General features: G+C 37.2%; 1 protein-coding gene across 1 annotated transcript in view; it reads left to right on the plus strand.

The window, feature by feature from the left end:
• Positions 1–15,355, plus strand: part of ATP8A1 (ATPase phospholipid transporting 8A1) — a 282,797-nt gene that overhangs the window by 162,688 nt on the left and 104,754 nt on the right. Inside the window, 2 exon segments of the mRNA XM_020990843.2 lie at positions 5,782–5,920; positions 8,088–8,152. Of these exon segments, the coding sequence (XP_020846502.1) occupies positions 5,782–5,920; positions 8,088–8,152 (204 nt within the window).

The following is a 15,355-nucleotide window of genomic DNA, read 5'->3' on the forward strand; positions in this document are numbered from 1 at the left end:
CTGCCCTCTCTTCTATTTCTCCCCCCCTTCTCTTATCCCCTTCCCCTTCTATTTTCCTGTAGGGCAGGATAGACTTCTGTACCCCATTTCCTGTATTTCTTCTTTCCCAGTTGCATGTGAAAACATTTTTTTAAAACATGTGTTTTTAAAACTTTGGGTTCCAAATTTTTTCCCTTCCTCCCTACCCACCCACCCTCATTGAAAAGGGAAGCAACTCAATATAGGTTATATATGTGCAGTTATGCAAAACACTTCCATAGTAGACATATTGTGAAAAACTAACTCTACTTCCCTTAATTCAATTCTGCCCCTCCATTTATTCTATTCTTTCTTTTGACCCTGTCCCCCCTCAGAAGTATTTACTTCTAATTACTCAGTTTCCCAATCTGCCCTCCTCTCTATCGTCCCCCCTGCTTTCTTGTCCCCTTCTCCCCCTATTTTCCTATAGGGTAAGACAGATTTCCATATCCAATTGAATGTGTATGTCATTGCCTCCTTAAGCCAAATCCTATGAGAATGATTCTCTCCTTCCCTCTCACCTTCCCCTGTTTCCCTTCTACTGTAAGAGCCTTTTCTTTTCTTTTCTTTTTGTGGGAGATAATTTACCTCGTTCTACCTCTTTCTTTCTTCTTCTCCTAGTATTATCCTCTCCCATCCCTTAATTTTATTCACCAGATATAACCCCTTAATCTTCAATTCATTCTGTGCCATCTATCTATCTGTCTGTCTATCTATCTATCATCTACATACATACATACATATAATTTTTTTCCCTCCAACTGCCCTAATACTGACAAAGGTCTCATGAGTTATAAATACCATCTTTCCATGCAGGAATGTAAACAGTTCAACCTTAATAAGTCTCTTATGATTTCTCTTTCCTGTTTACCTCTTCATGTTCCACTTGAGTCTTGTATTTGAAAGTCAAATTTTCTTTCTTTTTTTTTTAAGGTTTTTTTTTTTTTGGCTAGGCAGTGGGGTTAAGTGACTTGCCCAGGGTCCCACAGCTAGTAAGTGTTATGTGCCTGAGGTCGGATTTGAACTCAGGTCGTCCTGACTCCAGGGCTATTGCTCTATCCACTGCACCACCTAGCTGCCCCCTTGAAAGTCACATTTTCTGTTCAGCTCTGGTCTTTTCATCAAGAATGCTTGAAAGTCCTCTATTTCACTGAATGACCATTTTTTCCCTTGAAGGTTTATACTCAGTTTTGCTGGGTAGGTGATTCTTGGTTGTAATCCTATCTCCTTTGCCTTCTGGAATATTATATTCCATGCCCTGAGGTCCTTTAATGTAGAAGCTGCTAAATCTTGTGTTATCCTGATTGTGTTTCCACAATACTTGAATTGTTTCTTTCTGGCAGCTTGTAATATTTTCTCCTTGACCTGGGAACTCTGGAATTTGGCTACAATATTCCTAGGAGTTTTCCTTTGGGGATCTCTTTCAGGAAGAGATCTGTGGATTCTTTCAATTTCTATTTTGCCCTCTGGTTCTAAAATATCAGGGCAGTTTTCCTTGATAATTTCTTGAAAGATGATGTCTAGGCTCTTTTTTTGATCATGGCTTTCAGATAGTCCAATAATTTTTAAATTCTCTCTCCTGGATCTATTTTCCAGGTCAGTTGTTTTTTCCAATGAGATATTTCACATTGTTTCTATTTTTCATTCTTTTGGATTTGTTTTACAGTGTCTTGATTTCTCATAAAGTCACTAGCTTCCAATTGCTCTATTCTAATTTTTAAGGAAGTATTTTCTTCAGTAAGCTTTTGGACTTCCTTTTCCATTTGGCCAATTTTGCTTTTTAGGGCATTCTTCTCCTCATTGGCTTTTTGGACCTCTTTTGCCATTTGGGTTAGGCTATTTTTTAAGGTGTTATTTTCTTCAGTATTTTTTTGGGTCTCCTTTAGCAAGCTGTTGACTTGTTTTCATGATTTTCTTGCATCATTCTCATTTCTCTTCCCAGTTTTTCCTCTACTTCTCTTACTTGCTTCTCAAAATCCCTTTTGAGCTCTTCCAAGGCCTGGGACTGATTCATATTTTTCTTGGAGGCTTTGGATGTAGGAGCTTTGACTTTGTCAAATGTCTTCTGGTTGTATGTTTTCATCTTCTTTGTCACCAAAGTATGGTAATATAGTCTGACTCTTTTTGCACTGCTTGCTCATGATCCCGGCCAATTACTTGAGTTTTAAACTCTTTATTAAGGTAAGAGTCTCCTTCCAATGTGGGGAATGTACTGTCCCAAGCTTCAGGGGTTTGTACAGCTGTTTTCAAAGATACTTGTAGGGACCTGTAAATTTTCAGTTCTTCCAAGGTGGTATGATAAGGGGGTGAGGTGTTTACTCCTTTCCTGGCTTGTGCTCTGGTCTATTAGTGACCACAAACACTCCTTTCTGTCCTGGAACTGTGAAAAGGGTTTCCCTTACACAGCCACTACAAGCTCTACCATGCCAGCGCTCCTTCTCGCCCCAGGATCACTTCCCAAAACTGTGACCCAGATCCAAGAACAGGGAAAGCAAGAGATTCCGGCCTCAGCACTGGCACAGAGATCCTTGCAATCTCCCTTTGATCAGCCACTTGATTCCCCCTCAGTCTGTGGGCCAGAAGCTCAGGAGGCAGCCCCTACCCCCAGCCATGCTCAGGGAATAGAGCTGAGACCACCTCGCTCTGTTTCAGCACAGCAGAAACAGACTTTTCCCACTGACCTTCTAAGCTGTCTTTGGCGTTTGTGGGTTGAGAAATCTGGAAACTGCCACAGCTGCCTGCGATTCAGTCCTCTGAGGCCTGCTCCAGGTTCGCCCATGGCCTGCACACCCATGCCGCACTGTGCTCCTCTCCCAGCCTTGAGTGATATACCTTTCCAATCAACCATCCAGGTTGTCTTGGGCTGGAAATTTGCTTCACTCTGTGTTTTTGTGGGTTCTGCTGCTTTAGAATTTGTTTAGAGACATTTTTTGTAGGTATTTGGAGGGGTTTGGGGGAGAGCTCAAGCAAGTCACTGCTTTCACTCTTCCCCTTGGCTCTGCCCCCTCTGCTAAACTCTTCTGAAATCATCTACTCCAAATCCTTCATTTTATAGGAGAGGAAACTGAGGCCCAAATAGGTAAATAACTTGTCTAAAATCACACAAGGCAGCAGCAAAGCTGAAATTCAGGTCCAAATCCTCCAGCTCCACATCTAGTCTTTGTATGGCAGCTAGGTGCCCTATTGATAGGGTGCTGGACTTGGAGTCAAAGTGCCCTGAGTTTAAATCCTGCCTCATATACTTAATAGTGGGCAAATCATTTTGCTGATTTCAGCCTCAGTTTCCTCTTCTATAAAATGGGCATAATAATAGCACCTAATGCATAATACTGTTGTAAAGATCAAATTAAATAATATGTGTAAAACACTTCGTAAATCTTAAAATGTTACATAAAGCTAATTATTATTCATAGAAGTATCAATATTGCTATTATTATCTGTGTTCCTTACATGGAGTTTCTAACAAATCATGTTCTTGAAACTTTTCCATTTTAATCTGAATCTGTGGTTATTTATTCTTGCAACCTTTCATCAGTACTGTATAGCTCTCTGTAGAGCTATAATGATATGTATCTTTTTTTCTTTTGCATGTGTTTTTCTTCTCTTGCACCAGATTCTAAGTTTTTTTAAAAGGAGGGGATATCTGGCATTTTGTTGTACTTGGACAGGGAAGAACTAAATTTGATCCCCAGCTCTCACACTAGTTGGATCTGGGCAGGTCATTTACCCTGTCTAACTCAAATGATAACAATACTTGTACAACCTACCTCGTGGGGTTGTTAGAAGGTAGCTGCTCTGTAAATTTTAAAGTTCTATAGAAATGTGAATTATTATGAATATTGAACGAATTGTGATTGGGCACTGAATGTAACTGGGAATTTTCAGAAAGGCAGACATGTTTAGGTTGTGATTACCTATATGTATTAATGTGAGGAAGGAAGAAAAGAAGGAAAGAGGGGAGAAAGGAGGGAGGGAGCTCTGAACGATGGTTGTGGGACAAGAAAGTGCTGCCATTTGTTAGACTTCTGGCCACAGGGTCCTTCTCTGTCTCCACTAAAGATTGAGGGAAGGTGATAGTTGAGAATGGTGGCCATGGTTTGACATACCTAGAACTTCTCATTTCTCCCTTAGGGCATCTTAATATTTCAGCTCCCCTAGTCTGCTGATGTCATAGGTGGCAGATGGACAACAGTTCGTGCTGGACGTGGCAGGCATGGAAGGCTCCCTTCTCCAATTGTTACCCTCAATTCCTTCAGGGGATGGCCTGGAAATAATACTGTTTGTCTGGGGATAAAGATGAACATTTTCCTGATAACAAATTTAGGGAGAAACGTGTTACATGAGTTCATATGTAGGGGACACTGAATAATACAATGGATTGGCCCAGACCATCTGCCATGCCTATAGTCTACTTCCTCATCTCTATTTCTCAGAATCTCTTACCTTTCTTTCAGGGTTAAGTAAGGTATCACTCCTTCATGAAACGTTCATTCATCACCCTCCCCACAAGTTGTTAATTCTCATCCCCCTCAAATGACATTTTATTTTCTTGTCTATATATGCCCCAAAAGAATATAAACTACCTGAGGACAGGTATTGTTTCATTTTTGTCTTTCTACCTCCATTACATAGCACAATGCCTTTAACATAGGAACTACTTAATGCATATTTAATGAATTTAATCATTGTTCAAATGGATCTTTGTTGTGACTTCTATTTAAACTGGAGGTCTGATATTAAATCAGCAGCTTACTAAGAATATAATCTGGAGAGGAGAGAGAGGAGCAGAGGGAAGAGCTGTTCCCATATCATAGTAGAAAGAACACTAGCTCCATAGTCAGAACACATATGTTTTGTTACAACTCACTACCTGGAAGAATCCGGGCAAATCATTTCACTTCTCTGCGCCTTGGTTTCATCATCGGTAAAACAAGGGTGTTGAACTAGATGACCTCTGAAGCTCCTCGCAGCTCTAAATCCATGAACCTATGATATCTCCCAGGGAAACTTATGGCTGTGAACATCAATCTTCGTGACTTCTAGTGGATGTTATCCATGGTGATTTAATAGCAGGGAACTGGTGATAAAGGAAAGTGTGTTCCTCCATGTGCACATTTCATGATCATCTTGAGACAGATGCAAACAAACTACTATAATACCCTGAGCCTCTGACCTATCCCCTTCCAGGTGTGTGGGGAAATGTGAGAAATACATATTGATTTCCATTCAGAGACTAATGCTGTCGATTTGTGGTCACTGCTGATATTTGTTCCTCATCAGATCTTTAGTGCATTATTCCCATAGTCTTCCTGGTGTTTGTAATAACGTACAATTGGGTAACATCTGCAGACATTCTTACTTCCTTGCCTGTTAGGCCATGCAGCTGCTCCTGCTGCTATATTCATCTCCCACACAGGCATCTGTTTCAGTTCCCCAACAGCTACTGCCCCAGCTTTAACTGATTTCCAGCTCTCCCCATCCTTTCTCCTGTCTGATCTCTCTCTCCATAGCATAGGGGGAATTGAAAGTGAGCCCAACAAACTTAACAGTTCTGTTGTATGACTCAAATAGTGGTCTGAAACTCAGAGGTCCTTTGTAAAGAAGGATAAATATATTTGGCACCTTTTACAGAGACCACCTCCAAAGTCAGTAAATTATCTTTTGGCCATTGAGTCAGATTTCATTCTTAATGTATAAGGGATGTAAGAGAATTTCACAATTACACTCCACTCACCTGAGCTTGTTGTATGTTTATTTCCCTAGAATCTTCAGCTACTTGGAGCCACAGCCATTGAAGACAGATTGCAAGATCAAGTACCTGAGACCATAGAAACTCTAATGAAAGCTGACATCAAAATCTGGATCCTCACAGGAGATAAGCAAGAAACTGCCATTAACATTGGTAATTAATACCATTCAAGCTTTGAATCTCAATTATTTTTTTTAATAAGTTGGGGGAAGGGATGGAGAATTTGAAGGAGCGATTATCTATATTTCTTCCTGACTGGCTTTTAAAAATGGAGTGACCACTGCCACATTCTATATACATTTGGCCTGGGAAGACTATTTAATATCTTTTCTTCCTTTCTCATCTCTACCTGCCACCACCCCTGCCATAATTTACACAGGAGCCAGTTAGCCACCTTCTTGTGGATAGTTATCAATGATGAGATTGCTTGTGGCAATTCTGTGCTATTTATGACGGATTCTCATTTATGTGACTCCAATTGTGTTTTGAGGAAAGGGGCAATATTTTTAAAAGATTACTAGATTTCATCCATACTTCAGAGAAATCTTTAACGTCATATTTCCCAATCTCTCAGAAAGAATCCTACGTAAGGAATAATACACAATAAATATTAATTAAAGGAAGAAAAGAAAAACTGAATGAGGAAAAAATTGATTTGAGATCTTAAAGGCCTCAGTCCCCAATAGTACATTAACATTCAGGAAATCGTAACTCTCTTTTTAAATGAAATGTGAAAGTGGCCTGGGCACACTTGAGCCTCTAATCAATATCTAACCTCTGACTTCTCTGTAATTAAGCATGGCATTGCATATTGATCTGGACAAATAACCTTTTCTAAAGGTGACTGTGCCTTGGCAAATACATTCAGAAAGAACAAGATGACATTTTTAGAAGACTAACATTGCATGTCATGTGAATGAGTGATGAGTTTGTGTTCCTTTGAGAAGTGGAAGCAACTAGCTTATGATGCTCTGTAATCAAAAGATTCTATCACATTTTCATAGTAACTGATATGGTCACATCCATAAAATTGATCAAAAATAGTTCACCAACATTCCCAAAGATAAACATAAAAATGACATGGTCTGTTTGTTTGATGATTAGGAAGATGTTTACCATTAGTGAAAAGAAAAAACTGCAATTAATTAAAAGCAAATGACTTATAAAAAAAATTAGATTACAAAAACTGCAGGAAAGACCAAAAGAATTGGAAAATATTATATTTGAAAAATGCAAATATAATAAGTAATGTAATACAAATACTATAATATAATATATATTTGCATGCAAATATGATATAAATATATAATATATATTTGATAATATTTGGTAATATATAAATATATAATATAAATATATAAAGTATAATATAAAGTATAAAGGAAACAATTAGAATTAGATTAGAGAGAGAAAAGTTTCAGTGAGGCTGAGCCCATGAGGAAAAGAGCAAGATTTGCTCAGGACATGTAGTTCTTTTGGGAGTCCTGTGTGGAAAAAAGTGAGATGATTTATGAGGAACATAGAACTACTGGAGGTTTTTTTATCATGATTATTGCAAGAAAGTATGGTTGGAAATAATGAGAAAGCCTCCTTAAGTGCTATAGACTATATCTTTTTCTATATTTGCTTGAAAATCATTCTATTTCTTCTTGTCCTTTTGTCTACCAAATCAAAATTTCTTTAGCCTACCTTAATAAGTTGTAAGTCATTATCTTTAAGAAGTAAAGTCCATCATGAGAACAATGTTTTTAGTCAGTTTTTTAAAAAGAACTCACTGTATGGTCAACTTATTCCAAAGAGTCTATACTTTAAAAAAAAAATAGAACTAATCATCTGATCTATCTCCAGCAATCCTAGCCAGTCTGCACCTAAGCTATTTGATGGATGATTGTCTTGAGTATTTCCAGAAGAGAAAAGACTCAATGACTTCCCTTAGTAATCATCTTAGGAACATAGCAACCTTTATGGGCAGGAAATGATCCCTATGTCTAACCTAAATCCTTCCTATTGCAATTGAAGACCTTCTTTTCCTGAGCCTCATCCATTGAAGGTGGAGAAAAGCTGGCTACCATCCCCTGGATAAAATAGCTTTGGTATATTTTAAGACTATTACTTTACCAGCCCTCAGCCTTCTCACCTTCACAGTGCAATGCCTGAATTCCTCAGAGATTCTGAATCATTTTGATTTGTTTCCTTTGAACCCTAAGATCCATGTCAAAATTTCACTATAGTTGGATTTAGTTATAAAATCATGCCATCTGTTAGTTATCAAGAGTTCACTACATACCAGTCACCTAATCTGCAGTGTTTTGGGTTATAGGGCATTCTTGCAAACTCTTGAAGAAGAACATGGGCATGATCGTCATAAATGAAGGGTCTCTTGATGTAAGTAAAAATTACAAACCCACCAATGTTATAGATAACCTTGCAAAGTGTTTTATTTTACTCTTAATCTGGTCTATCTGAATAGCTGCAAAATATTTTCCTTTAGTGAGGGGACAAATAGCTTATTACCCATTGCACTTCTCTAATGTAATGTACACTGTTTTGAACCACAGTAATGTAAATGGATTCAATCTTTGCTTCTTTGACAGCCAAAAGAAATTGCTAGATGATTTGCTTAATGTTGTGCGACAGGAAAGCTGCATAATAAGAGCATTATGCCGGAGGGTTGCTGAGTGAACAGCACTAGTCGGTATCTGTTAGTACAAAATTCTATGGAATATTCTGTATCTGTTTCAGCTTTGAGTACCAATATAGGGTTTGCTTTTTGTAAATGTTGATGCAATCAACTGAGAAAGAAAATATATGTCTGTATTATTCCTTATTAATGATTTTTTTCCCAGCATTAACATTGTCCTATACGTTCTCACATATTCCTTTATATTGCCTTAGGTGCCTCATGCAGCCATGAAAATAAATATTAGCCCATGTTGTAATATTTATAAATACTAGCTCTAGACCAAACAGTATGATTTCTAATTTAGTATTTGGCCCAGAGCTTAGGACAATGTTCTTCAACATTTCGGTGAAGAATGTTGTCCTAAGTTTTAAACCAACTCTGAATTTGAAACCTCAATATTTGGTCCACAGCCAATACTTATGAATACTAGCATGGGGGCTAATATTTATTTTCATGACTGAAATTTAAGCATTCAAGACAGCATAAAGTAATATGTGAGGGAGTGGAGAGAAAGTTGGTCATTTGGAATAGATTATGGGAGAAAATAGGTAAAGATGAAAATCTTTAATTCCCCAATAGATAGTTAAAGGGTACAAACGGTTTTCAAAAGAAGAATAACCACATATCAGTGACCACTTGAAAACATACTTCCAAATCACTAATGGTAAGATATTTTAAAATTAAAACAACTCCATGGTTTTACCAGACGATCATCAAATTCACCAATGGAAATAGTCATTGTTCTAAGGGAACAGTTTGGGGAGACATGCACACAAATACTCTGTTGGAAGAGCTATGAGTTGGCCCAAGTATTATAGCTTTCCATATTGGAATGTTATACATTGACATAATTTTCCCAGTGATTAGCCTCTATTATTTTCTCCATTTTCAATTGGCTAGTCAACAAGATACCAAGCTAAGTGCTGGGGAGAGAGCCAGGTGACAGTCTACTGGAAATGCTTCCATTAATCACTGCGTCTGATTACTCACCTACTTCTAAATTCACTATTATCCTACCCAGCTGTCCATCTTTTCTACAAGTACATTATGAGAGACTTGGTCAAATGCTTTGCTGAAATTAAGCATATCTATTATATTCTCCAAATACCGCATCTACTCTGTTACCTTAATACACCAGACTAGTAGCCCTAACAAAAAAGGAAATGTGTTTATATAGTATGATGTGTTCTCAGTAAGCTCATGTTGTCTTTCAGTAATCATTGCTTTCCTTTCCAAATACTCACAAACCACTCATTTAATAATATATTTTAGAGTATTGCTAGTAATCTAAATCAAACTTCCTAACCTGCAGTTGGATAATTGGGACACCATTTGCCCATTTTAAGACTGAAGGATCTCTTAATGAATTCACTTCACTTCAAGCACCTTGCTGATACAAAGACAAAATGAACTAATTTCTGCTGTCACAAAGTTTTTGGTCTACTTGACACACGTATATTTGAAGGAAATTTGAGATTTGAGAAAACAAACAACTAAGGCAGGGCATGAAGTGGATGGAGAAATAGATCAAAGAAAATTTCATAGAAAAAATTGGGACCTAAATTGAGCTTTGAAGGAAATCAGGGGGGATTCTGAAGGGGAAAGTACATTCTGGGCAGAGCAGGGACAGTTGCTCAAGATAGAAGGTATAATACTGAATTTAGAGAAATACTGGCAGCTCAGTTCATGAACATGAGAATTCATGAAGAGGAATGATATAAAATAAGGTTATCTAAGTTGAGGTGGAAGGAGTATAGGTAGTGGAAAGACTTAAATGCCAGGCTGAGGAGTTTGTATTTGTAATCCTAGAGGCAGTGAGAAGAGAGGAAAGGTTTTTGAGGAGGGGCATGATGTGGTAAGACCTTTAATTTCAAAGCTGACAGTTTTCAGGTTCATTAATTCTTTTTGAAACTGTGGGATGTAATTGATCTGGGCCCATTCACATTAATTAACAGAAAGCAGCCAGGTGCTCTAATACCGTTTTCACCTAGTTAGCTTTCATTTCATAGCCCTCTCCCCAATTTTGTTCTATCTTTCCTAGCCCTAAGTTCCAGGCTAAGATTTTGATCTTTATTTAATATACATCGTGAAGCAAATGGAATTTTTTGATCGGGGATAGCTATGGTCAGAGCCTTGCTATAAAGAGATTAATCAGAGTACAGTGTGAGGATGCATTGGAATGAAGAGAGTGGACCAGTTAGGAGACTACTATAATAGTCTAGGCAAGAGAGTGTGAAGTAGTGAGGAGGCAGTGGGAATCCAAAGGATGGACCAGATGTAAGAGAGATTTGGAAGACAGAATCAGCAAAACTGAGTGGATTGAATGTAGGAGGAAGAGAAAGAGTTTGAGAGAGTCTCTGGGTTTGAGTGTCAAGAATTGATGACATTATGAAACAAAGGCATTTCATTATTTCCTATTTGTGTAATCAGTAGATAATAGGAGTTATATATAGTATAAAAAATTCATATACTTGAAAAAAATCAGACAGAACATGTCAAATTTAAATAATGAAAAGGAAAATTATTTTTGCAGATAAGCTCAATTTTGCTTGTTTAGGCTACTGTATAAATTATGTAGGGTATAGTTTTAATTTATTATTTTTTTCCAACTGCTTCCACATGGAAGGGTGTTTATGAATGTTTGACATGCCAGGCAGCACAAATAGACTCTAGATAGCAAAACAAAAACACTAGGTAAAGAAGTGGGGTGCTAAATTATAATTTCTAATTCATCTTGACAGTATCCTATAGGATTAAGTCCAAACCCCTCAGCCTGGCATTCAAGGCCCTACATAATATACCACCACCTAATATTTCTACTCGTGTCCTCCCTGAAACAAATGGTTTATATCAACCAGAACCAAACATGACATGTTTATTTGTGACCTAGTACCTGAATCCATACTATTACCCCTATGAATGCCCTCCCCTCCCCTCTCTACCAATCCCACCCAACCACTAAAATATCTCTCAAGTCCTACCTTCTCCATAAAACCTTTCCCATTCACTTTGGCCCAAACTCATCTTTCTTCCTTCTCTGAGCCCCTATGACTTAAAGAACCTGAAAAAAAAATTGGTTTGGCTCTTTCTCACACACATGTCAATGTTATCCTTGTTTCCCCAACTAAATTGTAAACATCTAAAGGGCAGGATCTGTGCTATGTACTCCTTTTGATCTCTGGTAGTGAGGGGCAGGGCTAAGCACTGACAATTTAGAGGACTATTCCACTACTTTTAATGTATGATATTTTCTATCTGCTTTCAATTAAAAATAGGGATAGGGGATAGGAACTGAAGTTGGGATTTCATATGTCCAAAAAATTCCTTATTCTACTGCACCTTAAAGTCATAGAGAGTTCCCTTGAGCCCTGAGAGGTTGTAGCATTTGAACACAGATCTTCTTTACTCTGAGACCCATTCTTTACTCACATCGTCTCTCACAACTGAAGAGACATTCTTGAAATGTTTGATGCGTCAGGTAACCACAATAACAGATTCCAGAAAGAAAGAGAGAAAGGTTAAAAACAAACATCAGGGTTTATGATCATTTTAATCTTCAAGGTGATAGAAATATGACTTTCTACTTCAGTCTTAGTCTGCCAGGGGAGTAATTCAAAATTTATAAAAAACAAGACTTTAAAGCATATCAACTATCTGCTTCCTCTGAAGGAAACATGAATAGAAGTATCAAGAGAACATATATTTTCAAGCTTCTCATGATTTGGGGTATTTTGTGATGATTATACCTTTCATATAAAATAATACCTTCCTTTAATTTTTAAATATATACATATATCCATTTTTAAGATTTTGACAGTAATCTATCCAGTCTGAATTCCTAAAACAGGAATGGTTAGCAATCTCCTGTCTTCCTTATGGTTCAGGGGTGGGGAGGGAAACACAGGCAAGCACTGTAGCTCAATAGATTCGCTGTAATTTGTTCAGCCCTAGGCTGCCAAGGATTCTAGCCCCACTATTTGAGGGAGGTTTTTCTTCCAGGGAGTTAAGTGGTGACTTTACAAATCTCACTGTTTGGGGTCAGGCACACAGTGGTGCACTCATTTGTTTCTCAGCAGGAGATGAAACATCACTTTGCATAGATCCTTCAGATCTCATATCATAAAATCCATGGCTGAAATTTCAAGCAGCTTGTTAGACTTGTTGAGATTCCAGTAGTTGAAGCATTTGTCTTTGTTTCTGTGGCAAAGAAAAAGCATCCTGTCTGTGTTCAGATTTTACTGAAATAATCATGATATAAGATGAATTCTATCAGCATATGGTTAGAAAATAACTAACATTTAAGTAATTTACTGCTTTGAGGGCATGACAGAAAACAATTAATGCTTTCCTATACTAATAAATAACAGAACAAAATTATATTCTTTTTCTTCACAAGTGAAATTCATAGGACAATTCAGATACTATAAGATGAAATCTTGTCATTTAAATTTTAAGTATTATGTCAGTAATTAGAAAAAATTTTCTCTCCAGATACTCTGAGGTTATTTGATATGATAATATGTATTACCAAGGTATATGGTAATGACCTTTCATCACTGTTTTTCTAAGTTAATGGAGTTTTATAAATTCTGATTGTACTTCACATAAATGGTATTTAATTCCTCTGAATATGTTTTCTGCAAAATAGTTTTGCACTTAATAACAAAATAAAAAAGCTGAATGTTTCTCTACGTGATGAACTTTAAAAAAAAAAGTCCTCTTTAAAATTCTTCCTAATATAAGAATAAAGTGCTTCATAAATGCAGCTGTAGAATATAACCAAAAGAAAAAATGTTCATATGCTTATTAGAATATTGCTGATTATTCAACTTTCAAATTCAAATTAGCACAGAAATCAGAAACATTTATATTTGGCTTTGCAACCCGTTTTTATACTTATGTTTGAGTATGAGTTTTTGTATGGGAATTCACAACATAATAAACAAAACAGTCATATACCCCATAGACTTAACTCAGTTGGCAAGTTTTTTTTTCCTCCATATACCCTTGTTCTCCACTCCAGCTGGACAACATTTTCTCTAGAGCAGGGCTTAAACATTTTTTTTTTGCTTTAATGCACCCCTTAGCATTCTGGTGAAGCTATGGACCTCTTCTCAGAACCATTTTTTAAACCACTGGAAAAAATGTTCAATTTCATTGAGTAGTTCATGAAAATAAAGGCATAATTTATTCTTCCCCATACAGGTTCATGAATCTACTGAAATCTGTCTCCTTGGGGGTCCATGGTTAAAAACTCCTATTCTAGAGTGATGCAAAGCTTTCTTTTTTTCTTCTTTTAGCTTCCTTGCTTAGTGACTTCCTCATTCCTTCCTTGGGTTCTAACTGTTCTATACTAAAAGGAAGACTTGGCTTCTTGCAGTTTCTATTGGGTTCAGAACAGAGATGTTGACAATAGTAATAAAAGGATTTCTTTTTACTTGTGTTTTTTTTTTGCCCCCTTGCTGACATGAGTAATCCAATAACAAATAGGCAAACTATGGCTTTTGTGAGAATAACAAGGATTGGCTATGCATATTTTTACATCACTGATATTCTTATTGTGGCTTGGTGGAGTGTAAGTGATATTCTTTCATAATCCCCCATTTTGGGGGCAGGAATTCTGGCTCTGCCATGTGGCTGTGAAACGAATTTGATGAGAAACACAACGTGATGTAGTGGGAAAAGAAGTGGTCTTCGAATTAGAAGACCTGCACTGTGAAACCCCAGATCTGATACTTGCTAGCAGTGTGACCATGAGAAAGTCACTTAATTTTTCTGAGTCCTCTTCTGTAAATTGGAGCTCCTAATAAAAAAATACCAAACTCACATTTAGAGAGTACTTTACTTAGGTGTTTAGCATTTTACTAACTCACTCAAAAGGTTGTTTTTGAAAACGATGTAAACTTTAAAGTCCTATTTAAATGTTAACTGTCATAAGTGCCTCAAAGTCATGCAAAGATGAGAGGCAACATGGAATAGTGGACAGAGAATTGGACCCTACACCAAGAAGACCTAGGTTCAAGTTGGACATCTGAAACATCCTGACTTGTGACTGAATAAGTTACTTAACCTCTCAGAGTTCTAGGCAACGCTGTTAAGACTAGAGAAAAGATGGGTTTCTGCATTGGAGAGGGAATTTCCTCTGTATCAATGAAACCACAGGTCCAGTCACTCTCTTTATCCCATGTAAAGACAGTGAATGACAATCCCTTAATCCCAATTCCACTTTACAGAATAACATATAAATCTAAATCTCCTCTGCATAACAGGCCACAGTGTTGAAGACTGTTATGATGATCCCTGTATCCCCTCTTCTGTAAAGTTAAGTGTTCCCAGATTTTTCAACTTTTCTTCGTCTAATAGTTTTAAGTCTCCTCAGTTACATAGGGACCGTCCTCTGGACATATTCCAGCTCAATAATGTTCTTTTTACATCTGGGGTCCACAGTTAAACATAGGACTCCAGATTTGGCCTTGTCAATGCAAAATAGAATGAGACTTCCTTTTTTTGGAAATGTATTTCTTTTGGTACAGCTCAAGATAGTATTCATTTGGTGATTATCCTTAGAACTCATGAGGGTCTTGGAAGTCTTATCCCCTTTCTATTGCAGTTTCAGATGCTTCTAAGTCAGTTATTCCACAAAGATGTAAAATTTATCAAACTTGAATTTAAATAGGAACTTAAGAATTCAGGATTCTTAACCGTCTTTAATCTTCATAGCAACACACTGAGAAGACATTTTCTTCCTTGAGGGCACAAGATCTCTTTCAAGAAGAACTAAGATTATCATCTTCTCTCTGTCCCTCACATCATGAACAGCTTTGCTTCCTCGACCAGTGACAGCACCAAACTACTCAAAGAAGTTTGCCCATTATGAAGCTGGATTATTTCAACTTAGTTTAAGG

The sequence above is a fragment of the Phascolarctos cinereus genome, unplaced genomic scaffold (genome assembly GCF_003287225.1).
Source record: "Phascolarctos cinereus isolate Bilbo 61053 unplaced genomic scaffold, phaCin_HiC Scaffold_9;HRSCAF=440, whole genome shotgun sequence".
Classification (NCBI taxonomy): domain Eukaryota; kingdom Metazoa; phylum Chordata; class Mammalia; order Diprotodontia; family Phascolarctidae; genus Phascolarctos; species Phascolarctos cinereus.